At 36.8% G+C, this 26143-nt stretch overlaps 1 protein-coding gene across 4 annotated transcripts in view; it reads right to left on the bottom strand.

Annotated features, from left to right (window-relative positions):
• Nucleotides 1-954: 954 nt before the first annotated feature.
• Nucleotides 955-26143, bottom strand: part of CLCN3 (chloride voltage-gated channel 3) — a 65888-nt gene continuing 40699 nt past the window's right edge. For 2 of the 4 annotated variants that reach the window (XM_084883739.1, XM_084883740.1), the window contains 10 exons: nucleotides 25732-25919; nucleotides 24809-24931; nucleotides 23576-23782; nucleotides 19226-19306; nucleotides 17771-18316; nucleotides 14912-15098; nucleotides 13289-13687; nucleotides 10734-10950; nucleotides 5483-5558; nucleotides 955-3821 (listed from right to left, as the gene is read on the bottom strand). In XM_084883739.1, the coding sequence (XP_084739865.1) occupies nucleotides 3663-3821; nucleotides 5483-5558; nucleotides 10734-10950; nucleotides 13289-13687; nucleotides 14912-15098; nucleotides 17771-18316; nucleotides 19226-19306; nucleotides 23576-23782; nucleotides 24809-24931; nucleotides 25732-25919 (2183 nt within the window). In that variant the 3' untranslated portion in view covers nucleotides 955-3662. The remainder of the gene's footprint in view (nucleotides 3822-5482; nucleotides 5559-10733; nucleotides 10951-13288; nucleotides 13688-14911; nucleotides 15099-17770; nucleotides 18317-19225; nucleotides 19307-23575; nucleotides 23783-24808; nucleotides 24932-25731; nucleotides 25920-26143) is intronic. The other 2 variants (XM_084883741.1, XM_084883742.1) reach the window with 1 other exon arrangement.

Here is a 26143-nt window from a genome sequence, read left to right as displayed (position 1 = left end):
GTGTTCAATAAGTACTTAGTGAATGATCAAATGAATGATAAAAGTTCTCTCCTTGAATTTTTAGTAAAGTGCTTGCCTCTTTACTAAAAGTTTAATATTAGTAGACTCCTGAAATTGTTTAACAATTCAAATGTCACCATTTCTTTTTAGGCAGTTTTAAGTAGCAACTTTCCAAGGTAAAATTTTAAAATGTAAATCACATTTTCTCTTCATGCAAATAGCATATTTCTGTCTTTTTTAAATCATGGTTTTTGCCCTAGCTGGTTTGGCTCAGTGTGTAGTGTCAGCCTGCAGACCAGTGGTCCTCAACCTTCCTAATGCTGCGACCCTTAATACAGTTCCTCATGTTGTGGTGACCCCCAACCATAAAATTATCTTCATTGCTACTTCATAACTGTAATTTTACTACTGTCATGAACCATAATGTACATATCTGTGTTTTCCGATGGTCTTGTAGAGCCACGTTATTAGGAAGGTTGAGAACCACTGCTGCAGACTGAAGTGTCCAGTGTTCAATTCTGGTCAAGGGCATATGCCCGGGTTCGGGCTCAGTCCCAGGCAGGGGGCATGTGGGAGGCAGCCAATCGATAATTCTCTCATCATTGTTTCTCTCTCTCCCTCTTCCTTCCCCTCTGAAATCAATAAAAATATATTTTAAAATAGTAAATACCATGGTTTTGAAAGTAAACAGAAATGAAATCTTTCTGTAAACCTGCAACTTGCACTGACGAGGAGGCTCTGTACTATTGCTGGTATATATATAGCCTGCTGTTCAATCCAGCAGCTGCTGTTTGGTTGCTCCTTGCTTGCATCGTGCGTTAATGGCTCTGTAATCTGAGAGAAGCTTTACATATATATCACCCCTTTAAGGCTGCTTGTACCAGACATACTGGCCTACACTGCAAAAAGAGTAAAAGTGGAGGGTTTGTATGTATAATTGAAGGGCAAACCACACATTGTCATATAGATTTTAATAGATATTCTGATTAACTCATCACAGTAATCATTTTTACCGTAATGATATGCAGCTTTACTATACTAGTATAAATAAAAACAGATAAATACAGCTCTAGGCAACATCACAGATTAACAAACTAAGCATTCTTCATGAACCAAAACTGAAAACAATTAGGAAGAAATGCTGACACCCTTGCCCATTCTCATCATACCTTCTCCAAAAAGGGACGCAAATAAGGTGCTCCATGTATTATTTGCCAACCAGCCAGGCACATGTATTTCATGATCTCCACTACTTCACAGTTTGGTTAAAAAGCAGACATACCTCAACATATCAAGAAGAAAAATGGAACAGATCGTAATCCCAAAGAAAAACCACTGAATGCATAAAAATATGGCACTTGTCCTGTATTTCAGCTGTAAGACACATCAGGGATAGAAATACACCAAGAAGAAAATGAATATCCACCTTGAGTGTTCACCCTGAAATGTCAGTCTCTGAAGCAGGATGGGCAATGAAAGGAGGACCTAACATGAAAAGCGAAATCCATGTAGAGTTTTCCATGACGAAGCTACCTGCAGAGAAACGCGCTTCTCCTGCGAAGGCTTATAACTGAGGGCAGGCAAGGAAGTTGTCCGGTAGTCAGTGCTGAGGAGCTCGTGCTCCAGCAGCGCCTTGCACACTTCAGACAAGCTGGAGATACTAGACACACCACCATCGTTCAGAAATGGTCTTACTCTGGATGCTCAAATAAACTTTGAAGGGGGCCAGAAAACTTGAAATCTGCCAAAGTGGGGAAGTCTCTTGGACAAAGTACCAATTTTAGTCAGATAGCAAAACTAAGAATGTTTCACTGAGTTTCTAAAATTTTGTTCAACCTAAAATTGTCATTCTAATATGGCTTCATGACCTTATAAATCTTCAAGATTTTACCCATCTTATGTGATCTTATAGATATATTAAAAAAAGAAGACTCCCTTCCAAAAAAGCAGCTCATTGCCAGTTTCAGGAAATGTCTGCAAAAAATCACTTTCCAACCAAAAACGTATAATCACAGAATATTTAGGCCAATCCTTCAAGAAAACTACTTCTGCCGACAGTGAATTAAGACCATGATTAAGACAGACATTTCCAAAAACAATCCCAAACACACCCCAATACATTTTCAATTCATCCTGCAAAAAATGCACTGTGAATAGTCAAAACATTAAATACTTCTGGATGTGACATACCCAAATATTCAACGGTGATGTTCTGATTACAATTTTAACTGATACCTTTGCAATTTCATTGTTTTTGTATTTTTTTAAGGTAAATACTAATGTTTGATTTTAATCTTCAAAGTGATTTGTAGTGTTTCAACTTTCCAGTTAATGAGTCAGAATGGACAGGTCAGATGATAGAATCCAGGGGATGGCAGTGAAAGATCAGAAAAAGGTTTATGTACACATTAGATTATAGAGAAATAACCACATCCTCTCTCAAACCCTTGCTCCCATTGTAAACTTTGTTCATATTTCCATATTTGTAAATCAGAATTAGTCTATAAAAATCACATTAAAAAGGTAAAATTATTTAAGTAAGATATTAACTGATCTGTATTTTATAAATTTTAATCCATAAAAATATAAATAAGAATGGTAAATTTTTAAGAAAAGAAATATACATTTAGTGCAAGTTATGAATTACATTTCTTCAGTGTCAGCAGTAAAATATCTTGAGGAAAGAAAAAAATCGACTGATTTAATTTCAAGAAGAAAAAAAATTCCAGTGTTTAAACATGCAGTTAATTCCAGGTATAGCTAAACAGAATAGTTACTTCTCTACTGTCAGAGCAGTAGCATGATGCTTCCTTATGCTGAACAGTACTTGTATTTCATAGCAGTTTTAGAAATAGAAAATATGTATAAGACCAGGTCACATTATCTACAAAAATCTGAGAGGGGGAGAAAACAAAAAGATTCTGAACCACACAGCACACAAGCTGAGAGATCTCATTCATGCTTCATTCAAGATTGTACCTGTTTGAGGCCTTTGTTATGGTGCATGTGTCGGCTCCAAGCATTCAGTGATGGTAAAAAAACTACATGGTTAGTGGCACAAGAAACACTCCCTTCTTGTGATGAAACCTCAGTAAAACCACAGTACATCTCAATATGAGAAAGGATTGCTTCAAAAGGGCACACCAATTTAAAGAGGCTTTGTTACAGAGAGAGGAACAGAAAGAAAGAGAGAGAAGCTCTTCTGGAATGTAAAAAGGTAATGCTTAACTATACAATTCATGAATTAAACAGAACAGTTTTGATTAAAAAAGGGCAAGACCTGCAGTCTTATAGATGGCTCAATTCAAAGTAACCCCTCCAGAAACGGGGACTGGTAACACGTCTTTGCGATGTTGGAGTAACAGGCCGGGTGCTTCAGGGCTCCAGGGCCCTCTCCTTTGGGGCTCAAGTCTGCACTTTCATGGCACATCCTCAGCTGAATGCATCCAGTGCAGAACGACAGGAGGTGGTTGGCTGCTCTCCTTACATGGGGAAATACCTCACTCATTTCCTTCTCTCTCCTTTCTCTCCCCAAACAAATCCTCCCGTCCCACCAGCATTATTTGCAAACCATGTTGCAAAAGCCTGGCTTTCATATTTCCTTTTTTCTTTTCTTTCTCTTTTTGTTTAAAGGAGAGCTATAGGTAGACGACTCCCTCGGGTTACAGAGTTGTGCTATTCAACAAATGAACTTCCTCTTCTGCCTCCTCTCTCTCCTCATCTACGGGGTTCAGTTGAACATTACCGAAGCGGGGTCTTGGTTTGCCGTCTGGGCCATATGACGGAGGATATCTTTTTTTGTTATAATGCCAAGGAGGCGCCTGAAAAGGATAAAGAGAAGACTGCTGTTAAAATAAAAGGGAAAAAGAAAATGAGAAGCTACATTTATAGCTAAATCCTTTTTGTAGACAGGAATAGAGCAAAGCAAGTGCCTGGTATATTTTTAAAATATTTCAAAAATATTTTATTGGTAAAGATAATCAGATTACCCAGCTACCATCCTTTGATATAAAAAGTATTATAGTACAATGTTCTTTCCACTGAGACTGTCATTGAAGTTGAGCTATTTTGAATAATGAATGCCAACAAAAAAGTAACCAAACAATGGGAGGATGTATGGAAAAGAAATTACACTAATCCCATTTGAGAAGGAATATTCATTCCCATCACACCAAAAAGCAGTAAAATATTTGATGACCAAATCCCCTCAATATTCCATTTTTTAAAACTAAAATTAACTTTAAAAAAAACACATTGCCCAGTTGTATGCAGAATCTTCATGAAAGCACATACAATTGAGATAAAATGGTCAACACAGAACTTCAATAGCAAACTTCAGAAGCCAGAACCAATCTGTAAGACAACACTCATCAATGTTTTCCTTTTTTGATTTTGGCCAAAAAAGTTAAAATACAGTGCTTTTATGAAAGTCTTAGTTGTTAATGCTTACATTAAAAGATAGGTGAAATAATCAAGAAGCAGTCCTAAAATAGTATAAGTAAAGCACAAAGCAGGATGAATGAGTAGTTACTTATTATTCTGATTAGTAGTTTTTTAAAAGGATGCATGAAACACTTGTGAAATATTAGCATACAACAGGAATACACAATCAGTTGTGTATTAAACAAACTGGGGCAAGTTTATATAGGTATGACAATTGTACGGCAAAATAATTTCAGGCATTTATTGCTAAAGCCAGACCATTTTTAGGGTATGAGGTAAGATAATAATTCAAAATGTATCTTTAGTCTTTAAACCACTAGGAAGGACATAGAGCCTGTTAGAACAAATGCATCTGACCCGAAAAACTGCACTCTAGAAGCATCATACAAAAAGGGCACAAACACATTCTAGGTCCAGTTCACTAATGAAATGGCAAGAGACACGTTATTGACTTTGAAAGTATTGAGAGTATGGAGGGTATTGCAGAAAACTAATGCTATGCTCACAAACATATATATACACATACATGTTACGCTCTAGTTAGTGTGCCCATAAAAAAAATCCATTTAATTGTCGACAAATCTAACATTGCTAAGCTCAGTTAAAATGATTTATGAGCTCAGATTTACCACAAGATCAGGAAACCTTTCTTTTTTTAAAGAAGGGGGAGGGTTTGGGGTGATGGGGTAGACATTTTTAACCAATCTGGCATCCTCTGAGACTGGTCTAAGCGCTAAAATAGACAGTTGTGTTATTTTAAAAATGTCCAGTAATATTTACTCAGTCAACTACCAAACTCTACAGTTCTTAAATTGCAACTAATGGTTTTGATGAGATGCTAACTTTTGCTTCCCATGAGTGAAATTTTTACATACATTTAAATTTATCTTACAGGCATATTATGAGATAGAAATGGAATTGGCAGCATGTAGGACTTTGCGGGGCAGGTGTCTGGGAAAGAGAGAACGGCACAGTTCACAAGTTTCATGCCTCCTGACTTCTAAGGTGTCTAGTGAGGAAATCTGATATATCTAATCACCAAGGGTTCGATGTGCTGCTTTAGTTGCTCGAGATGCTCTAATATGTTCTTCTTTGTGATGATCCCCAAGACAATCCTGAAACAGATCATGTTATGCTAATAACTGTGAGAAATTAAATTAAAAAAGGTTCCAATCATAATGATAATGAAAGAAAGAAATAAAAACATGGACCATAAAAATGCTTTTAATGAACTCTAGAAAAATAAAAACAAAAATGGTTTGAAATCCCAGGTCCCAATTGCATAAATTCTACTGACTTTCAAAAGTGACATGGTATTATTTTTAAATACTGATGGGTTATTTTCCTTGTAAAGTTAAAATCGAAATGATAAAAGTTTACAATGAAGATGACTACAAAGAAAAGTACAAAAAAATTAATATACAACTATAAAATTCTGAAATTTAGTTCATTTTCACTGTTCCCTCCTTTGAAGAAGATATTTTTCTAACATCTAAAATGTCACAAAGCAGCAGGTATTTTTTGGATCTACCTCAGCAACGTAAAGATAGAAGAAGTCTTAGCCTTTATTGCCTATAAGACTTGTAAAATCCCCTTATTTTACTATTATTTGGAATTAAAATTAAAGGCAATGTGTACCAAATAAATAATGCCGATCCATACAAATACACCCTAATTTTCAGAACCTACTGAATGCTACTTCTTAAGGTAAGCAAATAAGACATGTTTAAGATTCGGGGGTCAAAATCACTTGCACTTTATAAACTTTTTTTCTAAATGATTAATTCTCATTTAATATATTATTATAACATCAAGCAAAACAATGGACATAAATTCTCAGGATACTTGAGAATAATTAAACTTTCAATCATTAAAACAAGATTCTGGTTACCAGTTTTATAATGAAAGTCACAGTATAGACAGTGAATATAGACAGTATAGACAGTGAATATAGACAGTGAATGTCAAAAAACCTTAAAAAGTGCCCTAGCTGGTGTGACTCCGTTGGTTGGGTGTTGTCCTGTGCACCAAAAGGTCATGGATTCGATTCCTGGTCAAGGGCACATTGCTTGGGTTGTGGGCTCAGCCCCCAATAGGGTATGTGCAGGAGGCGACTGATTAATGTTTCTCTCTCCCTCCCTCTCCCTTCCTCTCTAAAATCAATAAAAAGATATATTGAATATTTTTTAAAAACACCTTAAAAAGCTTTAATCTTGCCGAAACCGGTTTGGCTCAGTGGTAGAGCGTCGGTCTGTGGACTGAAAGGTCCCGGGTTCGATTCCGGTCATGGGCATGTACGTTGGCTGCAGGCACATCGGGGATGTGCAGGAGGCGGCTGGTCGATGTTTCTCTCTCATCAACATTTCTGGCTCTCTATCACTCTCCCTTCCTCTCTGTAAAAATCAATAAAATATATATTTAAAAAAAAAAAAAAAAAGCTTTAATCTTTAAATTTGGGAAGCCCACCAGAATTCCCTTCAGGGTAATTGAACATATTTATATTTCCCTGGTGATCAGGTTAAGTCAACTTTACTGTTAAACTGCCTTGGAACATTTTGACTTCTTGAAGGGTGTCTCCAGAGGACTTCAGCAGTCAAAGTAGCCTGGTCCTAACGTAAGTCAGTTATAAAAGAGTTCCTTAGATGTGCCTGGATGTGGAGGTGGGGAAGGTAGGAAATAGGAAAGACATAAATAGGTTCTATGGTAATGTTTTCATTATTTTTTTTAATGTACTGATCACTAAGAATAAGATAAACTGAAAAATTTGCAGAGCAAGCCCCCCTCCAAAAAAGCTCAGACACTGCACTACATAAAATAAGCACTCACTCAGTAGATGTTCTTCTCTGATGTTTAAGGTCAATAAACAACAAAAAACACCAATTCACTTGAATTTATACTTGTAGTCAGGAAATGTGGAAAACTTGACAATTAAAATTATTCTAATCTAATTCTTATTTCATTCTTTTCTATTAAATTATATAGTGATTAATTTCCGTTATAAATATTAGTAAGCTCTGCCAAACCACAAGGTACACATTGGGGGGGGGGGGGGGGGATTACAAGTTTTTAAGGACCAAATGGCAAATTTAGAGTTTTACAAAGCAGTGATTATATTTACAAAGTAATAGCCCAAAAAAGAAGAAAATACATATATTCCTTTCTCTTTCATTAATGGAGAAAAGTGATTTGAGCATAAGGCCAGTTCAGTGCTTTGTTAATTTCAGGAAATGTAAGGAAAATCAATGCAAAATGTGACTCATGTAAAGACTGATTTGCTGTTTCTTATGGGCTAATAAACAATGATGTAAGAGTTAACAGATTTGCTGTTTCTTATGGACTAACAAACAATGAGTAAGAGTTAACAGATTTGCTGTTTCTTATGGGCTAACAAACAATGATGTAAGAGTTAACAGAGCATGACCCAACATTTTTCAAAGTCTGTTCCAAGAAAAAACAAACACCAGCGTCCTAACCCTGTCCCTTCATCAAAAAAAAAAAAAAAAAAAAAAAAAAAAAGGTTTAATATTCAAATATGTTTGGGAAACTTGTTTTCTAGTATCCCATTTGCGAATCAAATAATACCAACAATTTATAAGTTCTGAGAAGTTCCACAAAAAATAAACCTCAATTATATTTAATCCAATACTTCCCAAACTTATATGATCATAAAACTCTGTTGGGACAATGACTATTAACATCCTGCTAATTCCACCAAGACTTGAAGATTCTGAGAAATTAAAATTAGAAGTTAGACATCTATCACTGGCATCTTTACAGACATACTTCCCCTGGTCTCTCAGGTCTCATCTTCTCCTGGCATCCAAGGTTCTAGATTTGTTACATCCCTTGCCCCACATAGTTATTTTCCACCTCTTAAGGACCCAGTATAAACTATCTATAAAATGTGAGCAATTGTCCGGAACTTCATAGTCTATACTAAAAACCAGAAGATATAATTTTTTTTTCTGAGTTTAAATCTTAAAATGATTTAGAAAATAAAACACTACTTTCTTACACATTTCAAAGAAAAAAATCCCAAGAGCCACCACCCCAAAGGATCTCTTCTTTTTTCATATTTATCAATCTGTTTTCCTTATAGGACAGAAATAAGGAAAATATAATCAGGGCAATTAAACGTGTTCCTATAGAAAAAAAAGCCTCCCTCCCCCCAAACACACACACACACACACACACACACTTTCTTACAAATAGACAGTATCAGGTAAGATTTTAGTTAACTACCCTCCCTTTCCCCTCACTTCATTCTTTTTACACCTTCTTCTATATACACTTTCCAATGTCTGTGCTACCAAAACCTGGAAATTAATCAGCAAAGGGAAATACAGTAATTACTCGTATAGCTTTGTGGACATAGTTAATCATGACTAGAGAATGACAGTATATTTAGTCCTCCATAAAAGGACACACCATGACAGTCCTAGAGAAAAACTCAAAGCAAGTAATAGTTCATAACAACTGATCTTAGCTTCCCACTAAATCATTTATAATTAAAAGGTCCCAAGAAGCAGTAAAGCTATTTGAAGTCACTCCATTTATCATGTACTCATTTTTAAAGTGAAGTTTGGTACCATTATTTTTCAAATTAAACAACACTAAAGAAAAAAGTTATTTTACTACTTACATTTCTTCGCATCTGTGATATTTAACAATTCTGCCCTCCCTGCCCCTAATCAAGACCTTTATCTCTTTAATGACTTATTTCATATTATCTTGAGTTATTTTAACTGGCTAGCACAGTGAAACCATTAAACATGGATGTAATTTTCTAGCTTTATATTTCTATTCCTAACACAATACAGTATCATATGTCCAAGAAAACACTAGTAGGTTAAGAGTCTATCAGTCAATTACATTATAAAACAATAACAAGACATTGGGTTTTAAAACTGGAAAGAGATTTTATTCCTTGATCTCTGACTTGCTAACCATGTGGCTGGACAAGTTACCAAACCTCTTCGAGCTCCATTCCTACATCTGAAAAGTCGGGATACTGCCACCGACTCTGCAGAGGGGCTACAAAGTTAAATGAGCAAGGTGCGCAATAAACGAATTTCCTTTATTTTTGTCCTTTCTCCCTCTTTTCTCTAGATAGGGGTCACATATTTTGTACAAAAAGATATTTTAGAAAACCTGCTGTGATTCCAAGTGTTTGGTATTTCAACCAGCTTCAGGCTATGCATGCAGTTTATGCACATCCTCTGTTCCTCGTTTCTAGCTTTCCATTTCAGCCTCAGGTAAAACTATGCTCTTAAGTATCTCGACTAGGAACAGTAACATAAAGGGGGAAGGGGGCTAGAGAGAGGATGGGAGGGAAGCAGGTCCCAGGTCAGGAACAGAGGGAGCAGAACCTGAGGGAGCAGTATGTGACCAGGGAATACTGTCACTCTCCACAATCCCTGTGACGTTTGCCAGACACAACTTTCCCCATTCTCAGACACACTGGCAGTTTATGTGTAAAGGGCAAAAAAATAATCAATTTGTGCATTTTAAATACAAGAGTATTTGTATGTAAAAGGTCTCTGAGTGGAGAAGGTAGAAAACAGGAAACAGCCGAAACTGGTTTGGCTCAGTGGTAGAGCGTCGGTCTGCGGACTGAAAGGTCCCAAGTTCGATTCCGGGCAGGGGCATGTACATTGGTTGTGGGCACATCCCTGGTGGGGGGTGTGCAGGAGGCAGCTGGTCGATGTTTCTCTCTCATCGACGTTTCTAGCTCTCTGTCTCTCTCCCTTCCTCTCTGTAAAAAATGAATAAAATATATTTTTTTTAAAAGAAAGAAAACAGGAAACAAAGCATTTGCTAAAGGAAGTTTTCAGCTAATTTACAAATTTCATTTAAATATATATTATTTCCCTTGTTACATGATAAAATTAAATAACGGCTGACACAGTAAACAGCCGAACATCCAGAACGTTGTCCTGCACTAGAAATACGTATTTTAAAACCGAAAGATAAGAGGAAGCAGGTGTCTACAGTCCTCCACACAGGTCAGGGCCACCTCTCGTCCACGGGAGAAAATGCTCGAAGCACCACGGAGGTGCCGGGGATGTTTCAGCACCTCTGCCTGACGAATGTCACTACACTTTGGCAAAGATCTGGGAGTTGACATGTTTCTTATTCTCTGGTGTCAATCTGATTGATCTTGTATTTACAGCCGCACTAAGGACAGACTTTCCCACGTGGGAGCTGATTACACTCTCTCCTATTAAGTGTATTCCACTAAGAGGGATAAAAACTTCTGACAAGTGAACTGACTTTTTGCTGAAACTTACCCATTGTGAGTTACAAGGCACTGCCTCAGGCCCAGCTTTCGGAAAATGTCCACCACGATCTCCATGGGGGTGTGGTCCGTCACAGTGAATGGGCTCATGTCGAGGATGCTGCGGAGCTTCAGGGGCCGCGGGCTTTCTGCGGGCAAGGACGGGGTGTGCTGTGCAAAGCACACGCGGGAGCTGCCCACGATACCTTCTTGTTTCTTTCTGGCACTTTCTGAGGAGACAGAGGAGACCAAAAATGAAAACTGACAGGTTTTATTTTACTTTAAGGTCAGAGATTAAACAAATAAAAGCAATGTACACCATGACTTTTGGTCCCTTCATTTTTTCCTATCTTCTTAAACAAGAAAGAAATAAACTAAAACGTCAGTTAGCCATTTCTTATATTTGGCAGAATCAGATCCCATCACCAACAAACTATCTTCATGTAAATAAAATATATCTTTGGTAAACCACGGTTCAATTGTCTTTAGTGGCACTGAAGCTGTTTATTAACCCTGGGGGATAAGGAAGTATGTTTGGAATATGAGATTTTTAAACCTGCTCAAAGTACAGGAATCCATCATCGAGTAACAGCTGCCTGTGCCAACAGTCACTTCTCCTGCCTGGGAGGTGGGACTGAAAAAAGCTATGTCCTTGCTTTGCCAATAGCGTGTACTTCACCACTGTGAATCAGCTCCTTCTCTCTCTCTGCTAATGTTAACGTTTAATTTTCTAGATGAGTCACGACTATGAACAAGTGGGTTGAAACTACAATTACGCACATAATGGGCACAGACTGACTTCCCAGGTTTTATCTGTAAAGGCTGAGAAATTGCCCCATCCAGTGTGCTCAGCTTCACATGCTTCGGTCCTGCTGCCTACCTCCACTCCCCGCTCTGAGTGCTAGACAGGAAGTGGCAATGAGGCAGAAAACTGTAGAAGAAGGGGAGAGACCATGGGAACAAGAAGGAAGTCCAGGAAATGGAGAGAGAATACAAAAATAAAATAGCCAGCTTTATGCATCTATTTTGAGTTTAGTGTGTATTCAAAACTATCCTTTAATAAAGCTTTTTATATATTATGCTTATATGTGTAAAACCTATCATACAGGTCTACTTTTTCCATTCAAAAAGTTAAACATATCTAACGTACCTCTATTCCCTTGTGAACACTATCTGCCAACCCAACATTCTATTTCTCAAGACAATAACAAAAACTAAAAAATACACCCACTGACTGAGAATGTAAATCTTAACTTTACCATCTTCTTTTTAAAACCTAAAGAATAGGAATCTAAACACTGAAATTCTCTGATTGTAGGTTTGCCATGGGAATGATTTATAAGCTGAAACACCTGGAGAGAGACAAGTCTGACCACATACTTAGCCACTCTGGCAACTTCTATGAAATTACTTAGAGCAAAACTTGGAATGATGGGATTGCTGGTCTTTGAAAAAATCTCCTAAAGGTGTAAGCCTTTTTTCTAAACTAAGTAGGATATTCTCCGAAAACTATTTCCTTCTCTCTCTTTTTTTTTTAATTTCTACTTTAACAGCTCTTGCAAATTGAATTTCTTCCCAGTTTGATTTGAGAAATACTCTTATCTATACTGTCTAGTCTTTCCTCTTGCAATGGCACAAAAATGGGAATATTTTATAATCCTTCTGCAACTGCCACAGGGATAAGTTGAAAGGGAGATGACGGACTCATGAGTGATCTTTGGAGACAGACCAAAAGCTTGACATTTTCAGCTCAGGGTCCTCTACTAAAACATGCAGAGTGTCAAAGCAATAACTTCATGAAAATATCCACTATCACCTTTGAAGGTCAGCTTGTGTAGAAAAGGACTAGAAGCCTTATGGGTCTCCTGATTAAGACCGTAGTACTACTGGATAAGAGGAAAAATCAACTTTGGAGGAACACAATTGCTTCCTCCTCAGGGGAAAAGTTTAATTTATTTCCAAGAAATAACATAGTGTGGCTAATGCCTTTAAATTTTTTTTAGCTCAAAATACAACAGCACTTATATACTTTTTCAACCTGACGTTTAACCAAAAAAAAAAAAAAAAAAAATTCAATGACTTTTTTCACTTTAAACTAGATATCACAAGTTACTATTATAAACCTAAATCCAAAAACTGAAAGAAAAAAAAAAAAAACACCACAAAAACCTTGTGAATCTGGTATGAAACAGACCAATGAAAATGGAATTTTCAATAACTTACATTCAAATAATCCAACTTTATTAAATAGAAGAATGTATTTAGCTGGGTGCCCTTGCACTTGTTAAAGTCTTATATGTTAATTAAGAATAATCAACTTAAGGCTTATCTGGGGGAAGGGGGAAGGGGAAGAATTTGACTCCAAACTAATAACAATGCCAAGTCAAAGATAAGCCTCTATTTAGCAGGAAAACAATCCATAAAAGCATAAATTCCTTTTCTAAAGAATATAAGACCTGACTCCACAAACCCCACCAATTAAACTTTATTGCTTTCCTATCTTCCAAAAATCTACTAGATATCTAGATAATGATACTTATAAAGGTGTATTTTTTTTTTTAAAGGTACCTATTGCAATTGTCAGGTCTCTTCTGAGGGCAAATCCTACTAGTCTCTGAGATTCTTTTGACATTATGACAGGAAAGCCATTGTAGCTGGTTTCATTAATCATGTTTTCTATGTCATCCACTGTCATATTGTCTTGTGTCAGGACAGCTAAGGGAGGATCATTCCTTCGAGGTCTCATGACATCAGCAGCCAGGGTGGTATGAGTGAATTCTTCTTTTGCATCCAAGAACGGGTATCCATTTAACCGAATGTGCGCTTCGTAAATGCCTTCCCTGCCAAAGGCATCTCCAACCCATTTACTGGTCATCACTGCAGCCATAAGGGGGACAATATATTCCAGGCCTCCGGTGAGCTCAAAAACAATAACCACCAGGGAGACGGTCATCCTTGTCACTCCACCTGAAAAAAATAAGCACCACTGGTCAGGAAGGACAGGACCCTCATTAATACTTGCAAATTTTTGCACTAGGCAAGTGAATGCAAATTGTAAGTAGAACTTAGTGAAAAGGATTATCATCAAAAACTACAATTAGGATAATTATTACTATTTTAATAAGATCTAAAAGAACACCAACCATCTTTTTTATAGCACAGAAGATTTGAAATAACATTTCAAAACCTGCTTGCTTCCTATAAAAAAATCCACAGCTGTCCAACCAAAACAACTTTGCCATTTTGGTTCACTGAGATAGCAAAGACATAATTTCACCCTTAAAAAATATTATTATTGCCCTAGCCAGTTTGACTCAGTGGATAGAGTGTCGGCCTACAGACTGAAGGGTCCCAGGTTCAATTCCAGTCAAGGGCATGTTGCGGGCACATCCCCAGTAGGGGGTGTGCAGAAGGCAGATGATCAATATTTCTCTCTCATCGATGTTTCTAACTCTCTATCCCTCTCCTTTCCTCTCTATAAAAAAATCAATAAAATATATTTTTTAAAAGAATATTATTCAATCTTAAGGAATCTGGTGAAGTACATCATAGCTATCTTGCTTATTACCAACTTACAAATGAAATTGATATGTAGGCAGAGTATTAATTTACTATATTTCTCTCCTCTAAATTTTTTCAAAATAAGCAAAGTATGTTGATGCCTTGTGATTTATGGTAGCAGTATAATATGCCCTCCCTCAGAAAACTCATCTAATCATCCATCCCAATCACCATAAACTGACCACACTGGGCAGATGCTCAATGCAGGAGATGCCCCCTGGTGGTCAGTGCGCTCCCACAGGGAAAGCAGCAGTCAGGTGGCTCATGGCTAACGAGCTCAGTGGTGGTGGCAGGAGCCGCTCCCACCTCCACCGCAGGTGGGTGTAAGGAGCGAGGGGTCCCGCACTATGAGAGGGATGTCTGACTGTCAGCTTAGGCAGACATCCCTTGAGGGGTCTTGGACTTTGAGAGGGCCCAGACCACGCTTAGGGAGCCCCTCCTCCCCCAGTGCATGAATGTTGTGCACTGGGCCTCTAGTATCATGTAACAGTAGTACTGTTTCATTTCTGTGCAAACACTCTCTTCCTCTGTCCTGTGCCCCACCTTCTCCCTAACCCTACCCTACCAATTAAGCACAAGCAAGCTCTCTCAGACTCACAGGCATCCAGATACAAACACAGTGGTTGTTACCTAAGCATGCGGCAGCACCAACCATGGCATAGAGGCCAGGAGTGATGCAGTCAGCCCCAACCTCACACCACTCCTTAAAGATAAACCAGTCGTGGTGATAATATGCAAGCTGCTCCACTGCAATGCCCACGATCCTCCCTGCAATCGCTCCGATGGCCATGCTGGGGATGAACAGACCTGACGGAACCTACGGCAAAACAGAATACATGATAAGGCAGAGGTCCTCACTTGCATGCTTGAAACCTATGTTCTGTGGATTTCTTTCTAACACTTTTGCTTCTTTTCACATTGACATAGCAAAATCCTAAAACTTTTAGCAAAATAATACTATACAGTATCCTAACAATTCCATGAATTCAGTTACAAAGTAACACATCACATTCTCTAGTCCAAAGAGAAAATAACCCAAGGGTTATTTCTCTAGGTAGGTGTTCCTTAATGCCAACAAAATTTTCATTAGTACATGGTAAAATGTGGAAAGAAAAAGAAAAAAACAGTACAAAGCACTTTTCATAATTCTAGATCAATTCAATATGAAGTACTGCCCTTTACTCCAAAATTATGTCCTTCCTATATATTACTAGTTTATGAAATGATAGAAATATTAGATGCTATCCCTCTTAAGTGGTATAATACAATGTAAAGCGGGCAATGTTACCAGGTGTCCCAATAATTGTGTAGTGATTTTATATTATATATTTATACGTATACATGCATGCATGTATGTTTAGTTAATAAATATTTTTCTCTTTTTAACTAATTCATACATATTAATCTAATGAGGATAATAGAAACAGTAAACAAATTAAGCAGGTCATTTAAAAACTATTAAAAAATGAATAGCTCTAAACTGTTGTGAATATGAAATAAGCTGAGCACAAAGTGTTGGCAAGTTAAAGAATATATCAGGATCATTACATTTATATCCAAATAGAAGGGATCAAAATATCTTTTTCATTCTCCTGCCAGTTAGATCCTTAGGCCAAAGCAGAGGGCAATGTGCCTCTGGTGTCCTATAGCTCAACTGAGGGTGTGTGTTCGTTTTTTGTTTTTACAGAAAATCAACTACTGTAGAACTAGGAGCTTTAACAACTTCTTTAATTTGATTCACTAAGAAGAAAAAGGAAAATTTCAAGGTTTTTCTATCATTTAACTCTTATATTTAATTAATATAATGTGGACTAAACACAGAGGACAATACAAAAGAGACAATATTTCTGGTCAGGGAACATACAAGAGTCACCAATGAATACATAAATAAGTGGAACATCAAGTCTCTCCCCCCCCCCTCTCTAACTAAAATTTTTTTTTAAAAAAGACCTTATTTCAACACCACTCCAATTTTGTTAAAATCAGGCTGTTATTCCCCACAATGTAAGTTGTGAAAGCATACTAACACTAGAGAATATTATTATATGAATTACAGGTAGAGTAATTTAAAGAACATGGTTTAGCTGACTCCCCATATACATTACTGATTCTTGTGAATTCATTATGTTATGTGTAGCAAGGAGAAATTAAGATTGTAGACAGAATTGAGGTTGTTAATTAGCTGACCTTCAAACAGGAGATTATCCTGGATTATCTGGCTGGGCCCAAAGTAATAATAAAGGTGCTTTAAATGTGGGAAGGAGGATTTAGAAGAGTGAGTTGCAGAATGATGAGGTAAAGAAAGACTTGACCGTCTACTGCTGTCTTTGAAGATGGAAGAAGGGGCCATGAGCCAAGGCTGGGGGAGAATCCCTGTGAATACGTTACTATTAGCCCAGTAAGGCCGATTTTGGATTTCTTATCTCCAGAAATGTAATAAATTTTAGTGATTTTTAAGCCACTAAATTTGTGCTAATTTATTATTGCAGCAATAGTAAACAAATAAATGGTTTAGAAATACCATAAAATTTCAAACACCCCTCCCACTAAATGGTAGAATATATATCCCTCTCCCTGAACCTGGGTGGGTCTTTGTGGCTGTCTAGACCAGCGTTTTTCAACCGCTGTTCCGCGGCACACTAGTGTGCCGCGAGATGTTGCCTGGTGTGCTGTAGGTGCAGACAAGACAAGAATTTTATAATTTTTCACTATTTTGTTTACTTAATATTTCATAATAAAGTAATTATAAAATACTTTCTTTGTGTTTATTTGATTCCTATTCAAGAGAATTACTTTATATATAGTCAATATAGGCACAGAGTTAAATTTTTTAACATTTTCTAATGGTGGTGTGCCTCGTGATTTTTTTCATGAAACAAGTGTGCCTTTGCCCAAAAAAGGTTGAAAAACACTGGTCTAGACAAACACAACACAATAGAAGGCATGCTGTATGACTCTTTGGCTAGATTAGAAATGGTCCTCTTGGGACACCTGCTTTTGGAAACCTGAGCTACCATGTAGGAAATCTAACCACCCTGAGGCACCATTCCAGAAAAACCACAGAAGGAGAGATGTTAGAAAAGACCAGATATTCCAGGTCTGAATCTTCTCAGACAAGGTGTCAGACAAATGTCTATGAGATGAGCAACCTTAGCCATGTCTGATGACAACTGTATGAGAGACCAAAACATGCCAGCAGAGTCCTTACCAAATCACTGACCACTATCAAGAGCAAAATAAGTTATCTTAAGATGCTAGATTTGGGGGTAATTTGTTACAAATTAACAGATACCATGGCTCAACAATATATCCTAAGGATTTATTTTTCTTTTTTTTTTTTTTTCATTTCTTAAAATTGAACCCAGGAGATAAGAACTTTTTCAGGCCACGGTTATGAAACAACCGCCTTTACATAAAAATTTCATCTCCCATTCCACATACAAGTTTTGATCATGGCAAGATTAAACATCACCCCACACTGGCACTTACCTTGATACCAAATGTGAATACTGTCATTATGATTTTAAATATGAGTGCTAAGCATAATTGCCATATAGCTGAATATACTCCGACGCCTGCTGGACGATCAGGAATATCATCAACGATTTTGCTGGCATTCATGTCATTTCTGTAGTCACAAAGAGAAGAGGATTCCAGGGGCCCACAGTCTGTAAAAAGCTCTCTAATCAGTTCACTGGTGTTGAGCCTAGTATATGGATTAGGGAAAGCTATCACAGCAGTGATGGCTGCAACAATAATGACTTCAAGGACAGGATACTTTCCAAACTTGGTGGATTTGCGTCGACGACACCAAGCTATATTTGCCCTAATGAAAAAGGCTCCCCAAAGCCCTCCAAATACCCCGAGGAGAATAAAAGGAAATAGTTCAAAAAGGTACCATGGTGTATGATACTCCACATAAAAAAGGACCAGACGGCTATTACCAAATGGATTAATGGATCTCAAAACAAATGCAGCAACTAAAGCAGCAAAAAATGATCTCCATAAAGTTTTAAGAGGAAAATAATAGCTAACCTAAAAAAGAAGAAAAAGAAAAATTAATGGTATAATTTTATAAAATGTTTCTGATATAACTTGAACAGTAAATGTCATAGTTCTAAATTTTGCTGCCACTAGAATTTACATAGAATGGATTTTTACCATTATTACATTATGGTAATAAAAATATTGATGTTTTATTAACTTTAACTATCACCTCATTATACATTCACAATATCAACTAGTCATAAATGTCTAATAATTACAATACCTAGCATTTATTTTCAAAATGAGTTTCACTTCCAATCATAGTAGTTAACAATAAATGTACTGCCACCAACTCCTGTTAGTTCATACAGAAGTATTTGATTTATTACCTCTTCTATATTAAATTTTAAAAAGAAGAAAATAGAAATAACTAGAAAAGTACATTTTAAAACACTCCTACTCATATTTTTGTGCAAATGTGTAAAAAGTCTTAAGCACCAAAGAGAAAACAAAAACAAAATATTCTACTAAAGCAACTAAAATGATCTCCTCAAACATCAATAACTACAATATAAATGGTCACAGAAGAAAAACTTACAAAGATGATTTAGGAATTAAAATTTTCAAATAAAAGTGCTGTATTTAAGCTAATAGGGATAGATCGTTTTAAATATTTCTTTATTAAATCAAATTCATATCTGCTTACTTTAATGTGTCAGCTAAGTTAAATTTTAAGCAATAACTAATATTTGTAAATAATATTTTTTAAAAGATTTCTCTCAAGGTAAAGAACATATATATTATATTAGCGTTTATGTATGAGTGAAAAATGAAAACTTAAAAACAAAGTCTATACCTACTTCATTAGATATAAAACTGAAAAGTATGCTAAAATATACTGTAATAGTAATTATATAGCTTTAATTACTGTATTCTTTTTTTTTTTTTTTAACCTACCTCTTCCAGGCTAAAAAGAACTCCTCCAATCGGTGCACCAAAAGCCACAGAAACACCTGCAGCTGAGGCGGCTGAGAGCACCTAAAAAAAAAAAAAAAAAAAAAAAAGGATGTGGTTTATTGCATCTTTTTATAAATAATTCAAACATATGCCAAATAAAAATTCTTCACATTACTTGAATTTTCGAAATGACTCTTCTGAATTTAACTCACTTGTCTCCCTCCTCCCCAAGTAAATGCAAATCCGTATTTCCTCTAAAAAGTTTTTTTTTATCTTCTGGTTTAATTAAAAGGTCAATCATATATTCAATGTTCAGTAAAAAAAAACAAAAAACAAAAAAAAACTTATGAAGATATGATAATAGAAATGGGATATAAAGAAGAGGCAATAAATATAGCCAACTTTTAAGATGTTTGTTTGCAGCCGAAACCGGTTTGGCTCAGTGGTAGAGCGTCGGTCTGCGGACTGAAAGGTCCCGGGTTTGATTCCGGTCAAGGGCATGTACATTGGTTGCGGGCACATCCCCAGTAGGGGGTGTGCAAGAGGCAGCTGGTCGATGTTTCTCTCTCATCGATGTTTCTAGCTCTCTATCTCTCTCTCTTCCTCTTTGTAAAAAATCAATAAAATATATTAAAAAAAAAAAAAAAAGATGTCTGTTTGCAAAGACCAGTGGAAACAGTAGTAACTAGTTTGAGGGCAGAGTTGTTTACTTATTTTTATTTATTAATTTATTTTTTAATCCTCACCCAAGGATATTTTTCCATTGACTTTTAGAGAAAGTGGAAAAGAGGTAAAGACAGAGAGAAATATGTGAGAGCAAACATATTGATTGGTTGCCTCCTGCACATGGCCAGACAGACCGGGGCCCGGGCCGGGGAGGAACCTGAAGCTGAGGTATTGCCCTTGTCCGGAATCAAAACCAGGATCCTTTGGCCCACAGGCCAACGCACTATCTCCTGAATCAAACTGGCTAGGGCTGTTTACTTATTTTTAAATAGGATATAATTTTTTCATAGTTTAGAGCTGTGTCATCTATAATACATATATAAAAGGCTGTGTCCAACTGTACACCTGTCTGACCATCCAACCAACTGACCTACAGGTATATATAAGGCGCACTGGCAATTTAAAAATAAACATTAACTCGTGCATGTGCGATACACATAAAGCTCTCAGCACCAATCACATGCATGTTTTAATAATATTATATTATATATACTATTTTGACATGTACTTTTTTGTAATAACATAATTAACGCACGAATCTTCTAATTAATTTCCTTTCAATGTGCATGAATCTGTACACTGAGCCCCTAGTCATTAATAATTGCCTTAGTCCAAATCCTAATAAAATATCCAGGGAACTTAAAAACTACTGAGTTTCCCTATGTTTTCACTAACCTAAGTCTTCTGAAAATACTGCCACTACCAGTATGGAGAGCCTTCAGCACAAATAATGGCTGCCCCTTAGGATATAGCCTCACCAGCCAGAACCCACATAATAAACTCTCTTGTGGATCTTCTCTGCGATTCCTGGTCTGTCACTTGGACACTGTCCAAATCCCACCAATGTGAAGCCAACTTCACATTGGGCATCTATCTCTAATTGCTTTTCTAAGAGTCTTTACTCTTTTCACTACTTTAGTAAATATTTGAGGCTACCAAAACATTTCTTCAAATGCTCAATTTTTACATTTCTGAAAAAGAAATTAGAAATCATAAAAGTTAAATTGTAAATGATTAAATGCTTCCACTAACAAGTAAACTCTAGACATTTATATACTAAGGTGACAGAATAAAACTGTCATAAACATTATTAAAATTCAGATGAATTAAATTTCTATAACACTTTCTAATAAATTACATTTTCCATTTATAATCTACACTAATAAAAGATAAATATGCAAATTGTCCACTATACTCACAAGCCACGCCCACCAGCCAATCAGGGGTAAGTATGCAAATTAGCCCAACCAAGATGGCTATGGCCACCGAGCAGGAAGTTTGGGTTTCTCTGGCAATGGAGGAAGCCAAGCTTCCCACAGCCCTGGCAGGCCTTGGCCTCCGCTCAAGGCTACAAAGTTTCAATTATATCTAGAAGATAAATAAATCCTAGATAATTGCTTCCAGTCAGCCCTGGCCTCCGCTCAAGGAGGCACTGAAGAAAAAGAAAAAGAAAAAGAAAAAGAAAAAAAGGAGGGGCTGGGAACTTGAGTTGCCAGGGGGGTGATCAGGCCAGGATGGGACAGCAGGGGCCGTTGGGGGTAAGCAGACCAGCAGGAAGGCCAGTTGGGATAAGCAGGCCATCAGTGAGGGTCAGTTGGAGGTGATCAGGACAGGGCAGGGGGGGGGGGGCAGTTTGGAGTGAGCAGGCCAGTGGGAGGGAAGGTTTGTGGTGAGCAGGCCAGGGGGGTGGGGGGGCGAGCCAGTGAGGAGTGAGCAGGCCAACAGGGGGAACAGGTGGAGGTGATCGGGCTGGCGGGGGGACATTTGGGGGCGAGCAGGCCAGCAGGCAGAGTGGTTAGGGGCAATCAGGCAGGCAGACGAGTGGTTAGGAGCAGCAGTCCCGGATTGTGAGAGGGATGTCTGACTGCTGGTTTAGGCCTGATCCCTGTAAACCAGCAGTAGGACATCCTTTGAGGGGTCCCACATTGGAGAGGGTGTAGGCTGGGCGGAGGAACACTGCCCCCATACACAAATTATTATAGTGAATAAGTAAAAATGTAAATCTCACCCTCAAAATGTCATGATACAATAGCAAGTAAAGGAAGTGAACTGGGGAGATGAATGCTGTAGTTCCATTTAACCACTAATTACCCTAGTAGTTTAGGTTTTGTTTTGAGAAGATATAAACACATGTCCACACAGCCATAGTAGTAGTAGTAGTTGTAGTAGTAGTAGTAGTAGGGTAGTTAAGAGTATAGACTTTAGAGTGAAAGAAAAATAAATTTTAATCCGCACTCTGACATGAAATCTTGGGCAAATTAGCCAAGATTTGTTTAGTTACCTTTCTATAAATGAGAATGATAATGCCATGTTAATAGGATTATCATGGGATTGAATTTTAAGGTGCAAGTAAAGAATCAGACATAGAACCAGATACATAGTAAGTAATCAATAACAATGTTATCCTAATTACATAATAGCAATTTTCAACCAGTGTGCCTGAGAAATTTTAAAACATGCAACACCTAATTATTGTCAGGGATACTGGCCTCTTTCCCCTTTTGTCAAATAAAAAATGTAACAGCCAATACAATATCCTTCCCGCGTGAGTGAATCAAAATTATACCTATTTTTGGTCAGACTGGCCAAAAATATATTTTTGGTGTGCTGCAGAATTTTAATAATTATTTTATGTGTGCCATGAGATGAAAAAGGTAGAAAATCGCTATTATAATAGATAGTATTTAAGTCACAATTATCATCCAAAGACAGAGCAATGATGCTCTGAAATGTTCCACTTTTAGACTACCGCCAATGTAAAAATGTTTCAGTGCTAGCATTAAAATGAACTGGAATTATTTAAATTGAGGAATTAAATAGTTTGATAAAAAATACTCTACTTTTTTCTTTGAAATATAAAACACATCAGGCTGAAAGCTCCTCCTATGCTAGGGCCAGAAACCCCTGAGTTCTCATTATTTAATGAGATATAAAGTACGGTACCTTAAAAACCCAAAGGGCTTTGCACCATCTAGAACTGCAGATTAGACTGGGAAAACAGGATGGGTTTGGGCCTCCCAAGTTTAGAGCTAACACAGAAGATCCCAGGAGCCTACCTTCCTCCTAAAAGACATCCAGAGCAATCTAGAAACATCAGGGAAACTATTGATATAATATGTAAAGTTTAAGACCTCCGGGACAATCTCAGGCTGGGCTTTAAAAAAAAATGATTAAAAAAAAAAATTCCCTAACAGCTGAAAAAAGAGGAGTTCCTACATCTCCTTTAATGTAAATCTCTGATTTAAACCTTAGGCCGTCTAGAGGCCCTCAGAACCTCCCCCTGGTGCCAGACAGCTCTCTGCAGATGACACACACTCCCACTGGCATCAGACACTTCAGGAAAACACAGCTGTTAATATTTCCAACCCTGAAGAAATACTGACGATGAGAGAGAAGAGTAAAATAATACTACATTTGAGAAAAACTTCAGAGGAGCAATTTGCGATTATTCACAAAAAGAGAAAGCAGCAAACAATTTTCCCGTTGTAATTTTAATCTGAACACAAAATGTACCCAAAAAGTAAAGAGTAAATGTGATTTTTACACTAGAAAATTATTCAACTGAATTAAGTGTATATGACAGATATTTATATATCAAATATAATACTAGAAAAGTTTACTTACCTCCCTTTTTTTAGCTTCATTTGTGCTGTACTTTGGAAAGAGGTAGGAAAAAATATTTCCACAACAACAGGCAACATGTACCAGGGGACCTTCTTTTCCTAAGCTCAATCCTGATGCCACAGCCAGTACTAATGTGATGGTTTTAATCATTAAAGTCCACTTTCCCAAGTAACCTCTGATGATGAATCCACTCAGAATAGTTTTAATCTACAAAGGAAAGATTAAGGCAAATTGATATCCTTTAAAAAGAACCATGAGAACTTAACTAACTTAAGTGACTCTCTTGTTTTTACTCAGAATACCACCTCATAAACTTTGGTAGACTATGAACAATTTACAATTAATTTTTCAAAAGCTTTAACTAATATGTTACATACTAGGCACCTGTTGCAGGAATATTCCTGCAAGACTTTCAGCAGGCTTCCTTCCCACCACCCTCACCTCTCCCGCCCCCCCCTCCCCCCACCTCTCCTGCTGCTCAGTGGACAGAGCATCGATCTGTAGACTGAAGGGTCCCAAGTTCGATTCTGGTCAGGGGTATGTAACTTGGTTGCGGGCACATCCCCAGTAAGGGGTGTGCAGGAGGAAGATGATTGATGTCTCTCTCATCGATGTTTCTAACTCTCTATACCTCTCCCTTCCTCTCTGTAAAAATCAATAAAATATATATTTTAAAAAAATAAATAACTTCCAGCTACAAGATATTTCTTCAGGTTCTTAGTCTTAGGCTATTTGTTTAGCCATGTGATAAATTAGTGTTAAGAAAAAAACATCAACCTCCAAGGTAAATGGTGAAATGACTATAGGGCAGAATTTCTTTCAATGTCTACAATAAGCTTACACATTTTTCAACTTTTTTAAAAAAATATATATTTTTATTGATTTCAGAGAGGAAAGGAGAGGGAGAGAGAAATATCAATGATGAGAGATAATCATTGATTGGCTGCCTCCTGCAGGCCCCCACTGGGGATGGAGCCAGTAACTTGAGCATGTGCCCTTGATTGGAATCAAACCTGGGACCCTTCAGTCTGCAGACTGATGCTCTACCCACTGAACCAAACCAGCTAGAGCTAAACTTTTCTTTTTTTATATTACAAACAAACCATTCCCCCCACATAAAACAACAACAAACAAACAAAAACAACAACTACTTTCCCTGGAAGCAAAAAAGATAAGCATCATAACAATTACTAAATGTTTAAGGATACTAGTACTAAGTATTGCATGTCTTACCTCTGGAATTCCAGAGCCACAGGCATATGGAGCAAATACCTTTACCAAAGAAACAGCAAGAAAGGCAAAACTCAAGGCCCAGAAGATGTACATTATGTAGTTCATGATGTAAGAACCAGGACCCTATAAAGCAAACAGTTCAGTAGTATGAATTTAATTTTCAATGCACCACTAATGCAAGTGCTTGCCTCATAAGAAATAGGTAAAACTTGTAAAGGCTCCTATTTACTTCCACAATAATAAAAGCTTTACATGAACAAAAATTTAGGTAGAAACAGAAAACATATTTGTATCCATCCCAAAGAACCTTAGTCTTATTGTGAAAAGCCTCAGCTATACTTTAATTTCTAAATTCAGGAATAGCAAAATTTTAATAACGTATCATATATGATCCTGTAACATATTATATAATATTCTAACTCCTAAAATTATAGAACATCATTATAGAACATCAAGAACAGGATAATCACACTTCAATACTGTAATGCCATGAAGAAAAATCTATGGATTTCTCCAAGATTTCACCAATAGGCCTTATTTTACTAAATTTTTTGACAATTCATACTTCCCAAATAATTGTGATATATGTTAAGCAGTTTTAGTAACCTGACTTCATGACAACTTTTTGTGGTTACACAGATCCTACTGCACTTCTTTTCTACAATAAGAAGTATATTTTACATCATAGCCCAGTAGATTCATATGTGTGACTGTGTAAATACAAGAGTTTCTTGAAATAATACTTAATTTTACTTGCTGTAAAGTAGTCTCATATTTTTCTTTCTATCCTATTATATTTCTTTTTTTCCCCTTTAATGCAGGTTGCAATCATCTAATATGTGGTTAACTCTATAATTAAATTAATTTGGAGACTCATTTCTCTACAGCAATTATTAATTCATCTTGAGACAAAGAAGACTTACCTCTGCTTGACCTATAATTAACTCTGCCCATGTTTTCCACTGTGGACATTTATCCCTTTCCTCAAATGTTGTTTCACTAGATCCCCAACAACACTGTTCATGGTTGTACCACAAAGCATTAAAGCAAATTCCTTCCTTTAGGTCAGTCATCCAATCAGCAGCAATGTCTATTAATCCAGCCAATGCCCCTATAAAAACAAGTAGGAGGTGGTAAAAAAAAAAATTAAGCTCATTTTCAGGAGTTAAGAACTATCAAGTTAAAAAAGCCAAGGAAAACAGGAGACTTCCTACAAATAAAGGTTCATATAGGTAATATAATGTGAATTTAAGATTTTCAAATTTTCATTATCATAAGTTCATACTACTTTTTAAAAACTAAAAATTCCTATTCTTTAAAGCTGTTGTTTTTTGT

This window comes from Pipistrellus hanaki, assembly GCF_964339955.1.
Source record: "Pipistrellus hanaki genome assembly, chromosome: 5".
In the NCBI taxonomy this organism is placed as follows: Eukaryota; Metazoa; Chordata; class Mammalia; order Chiroptera; family Vespertilionidae; genus Pipistrellus; species Pipistrellus hanaki.
Note: the sequence above shows the minus strand (reverse complement) of the source record. Positions and strands in the feature narration are given on the sequence as shown.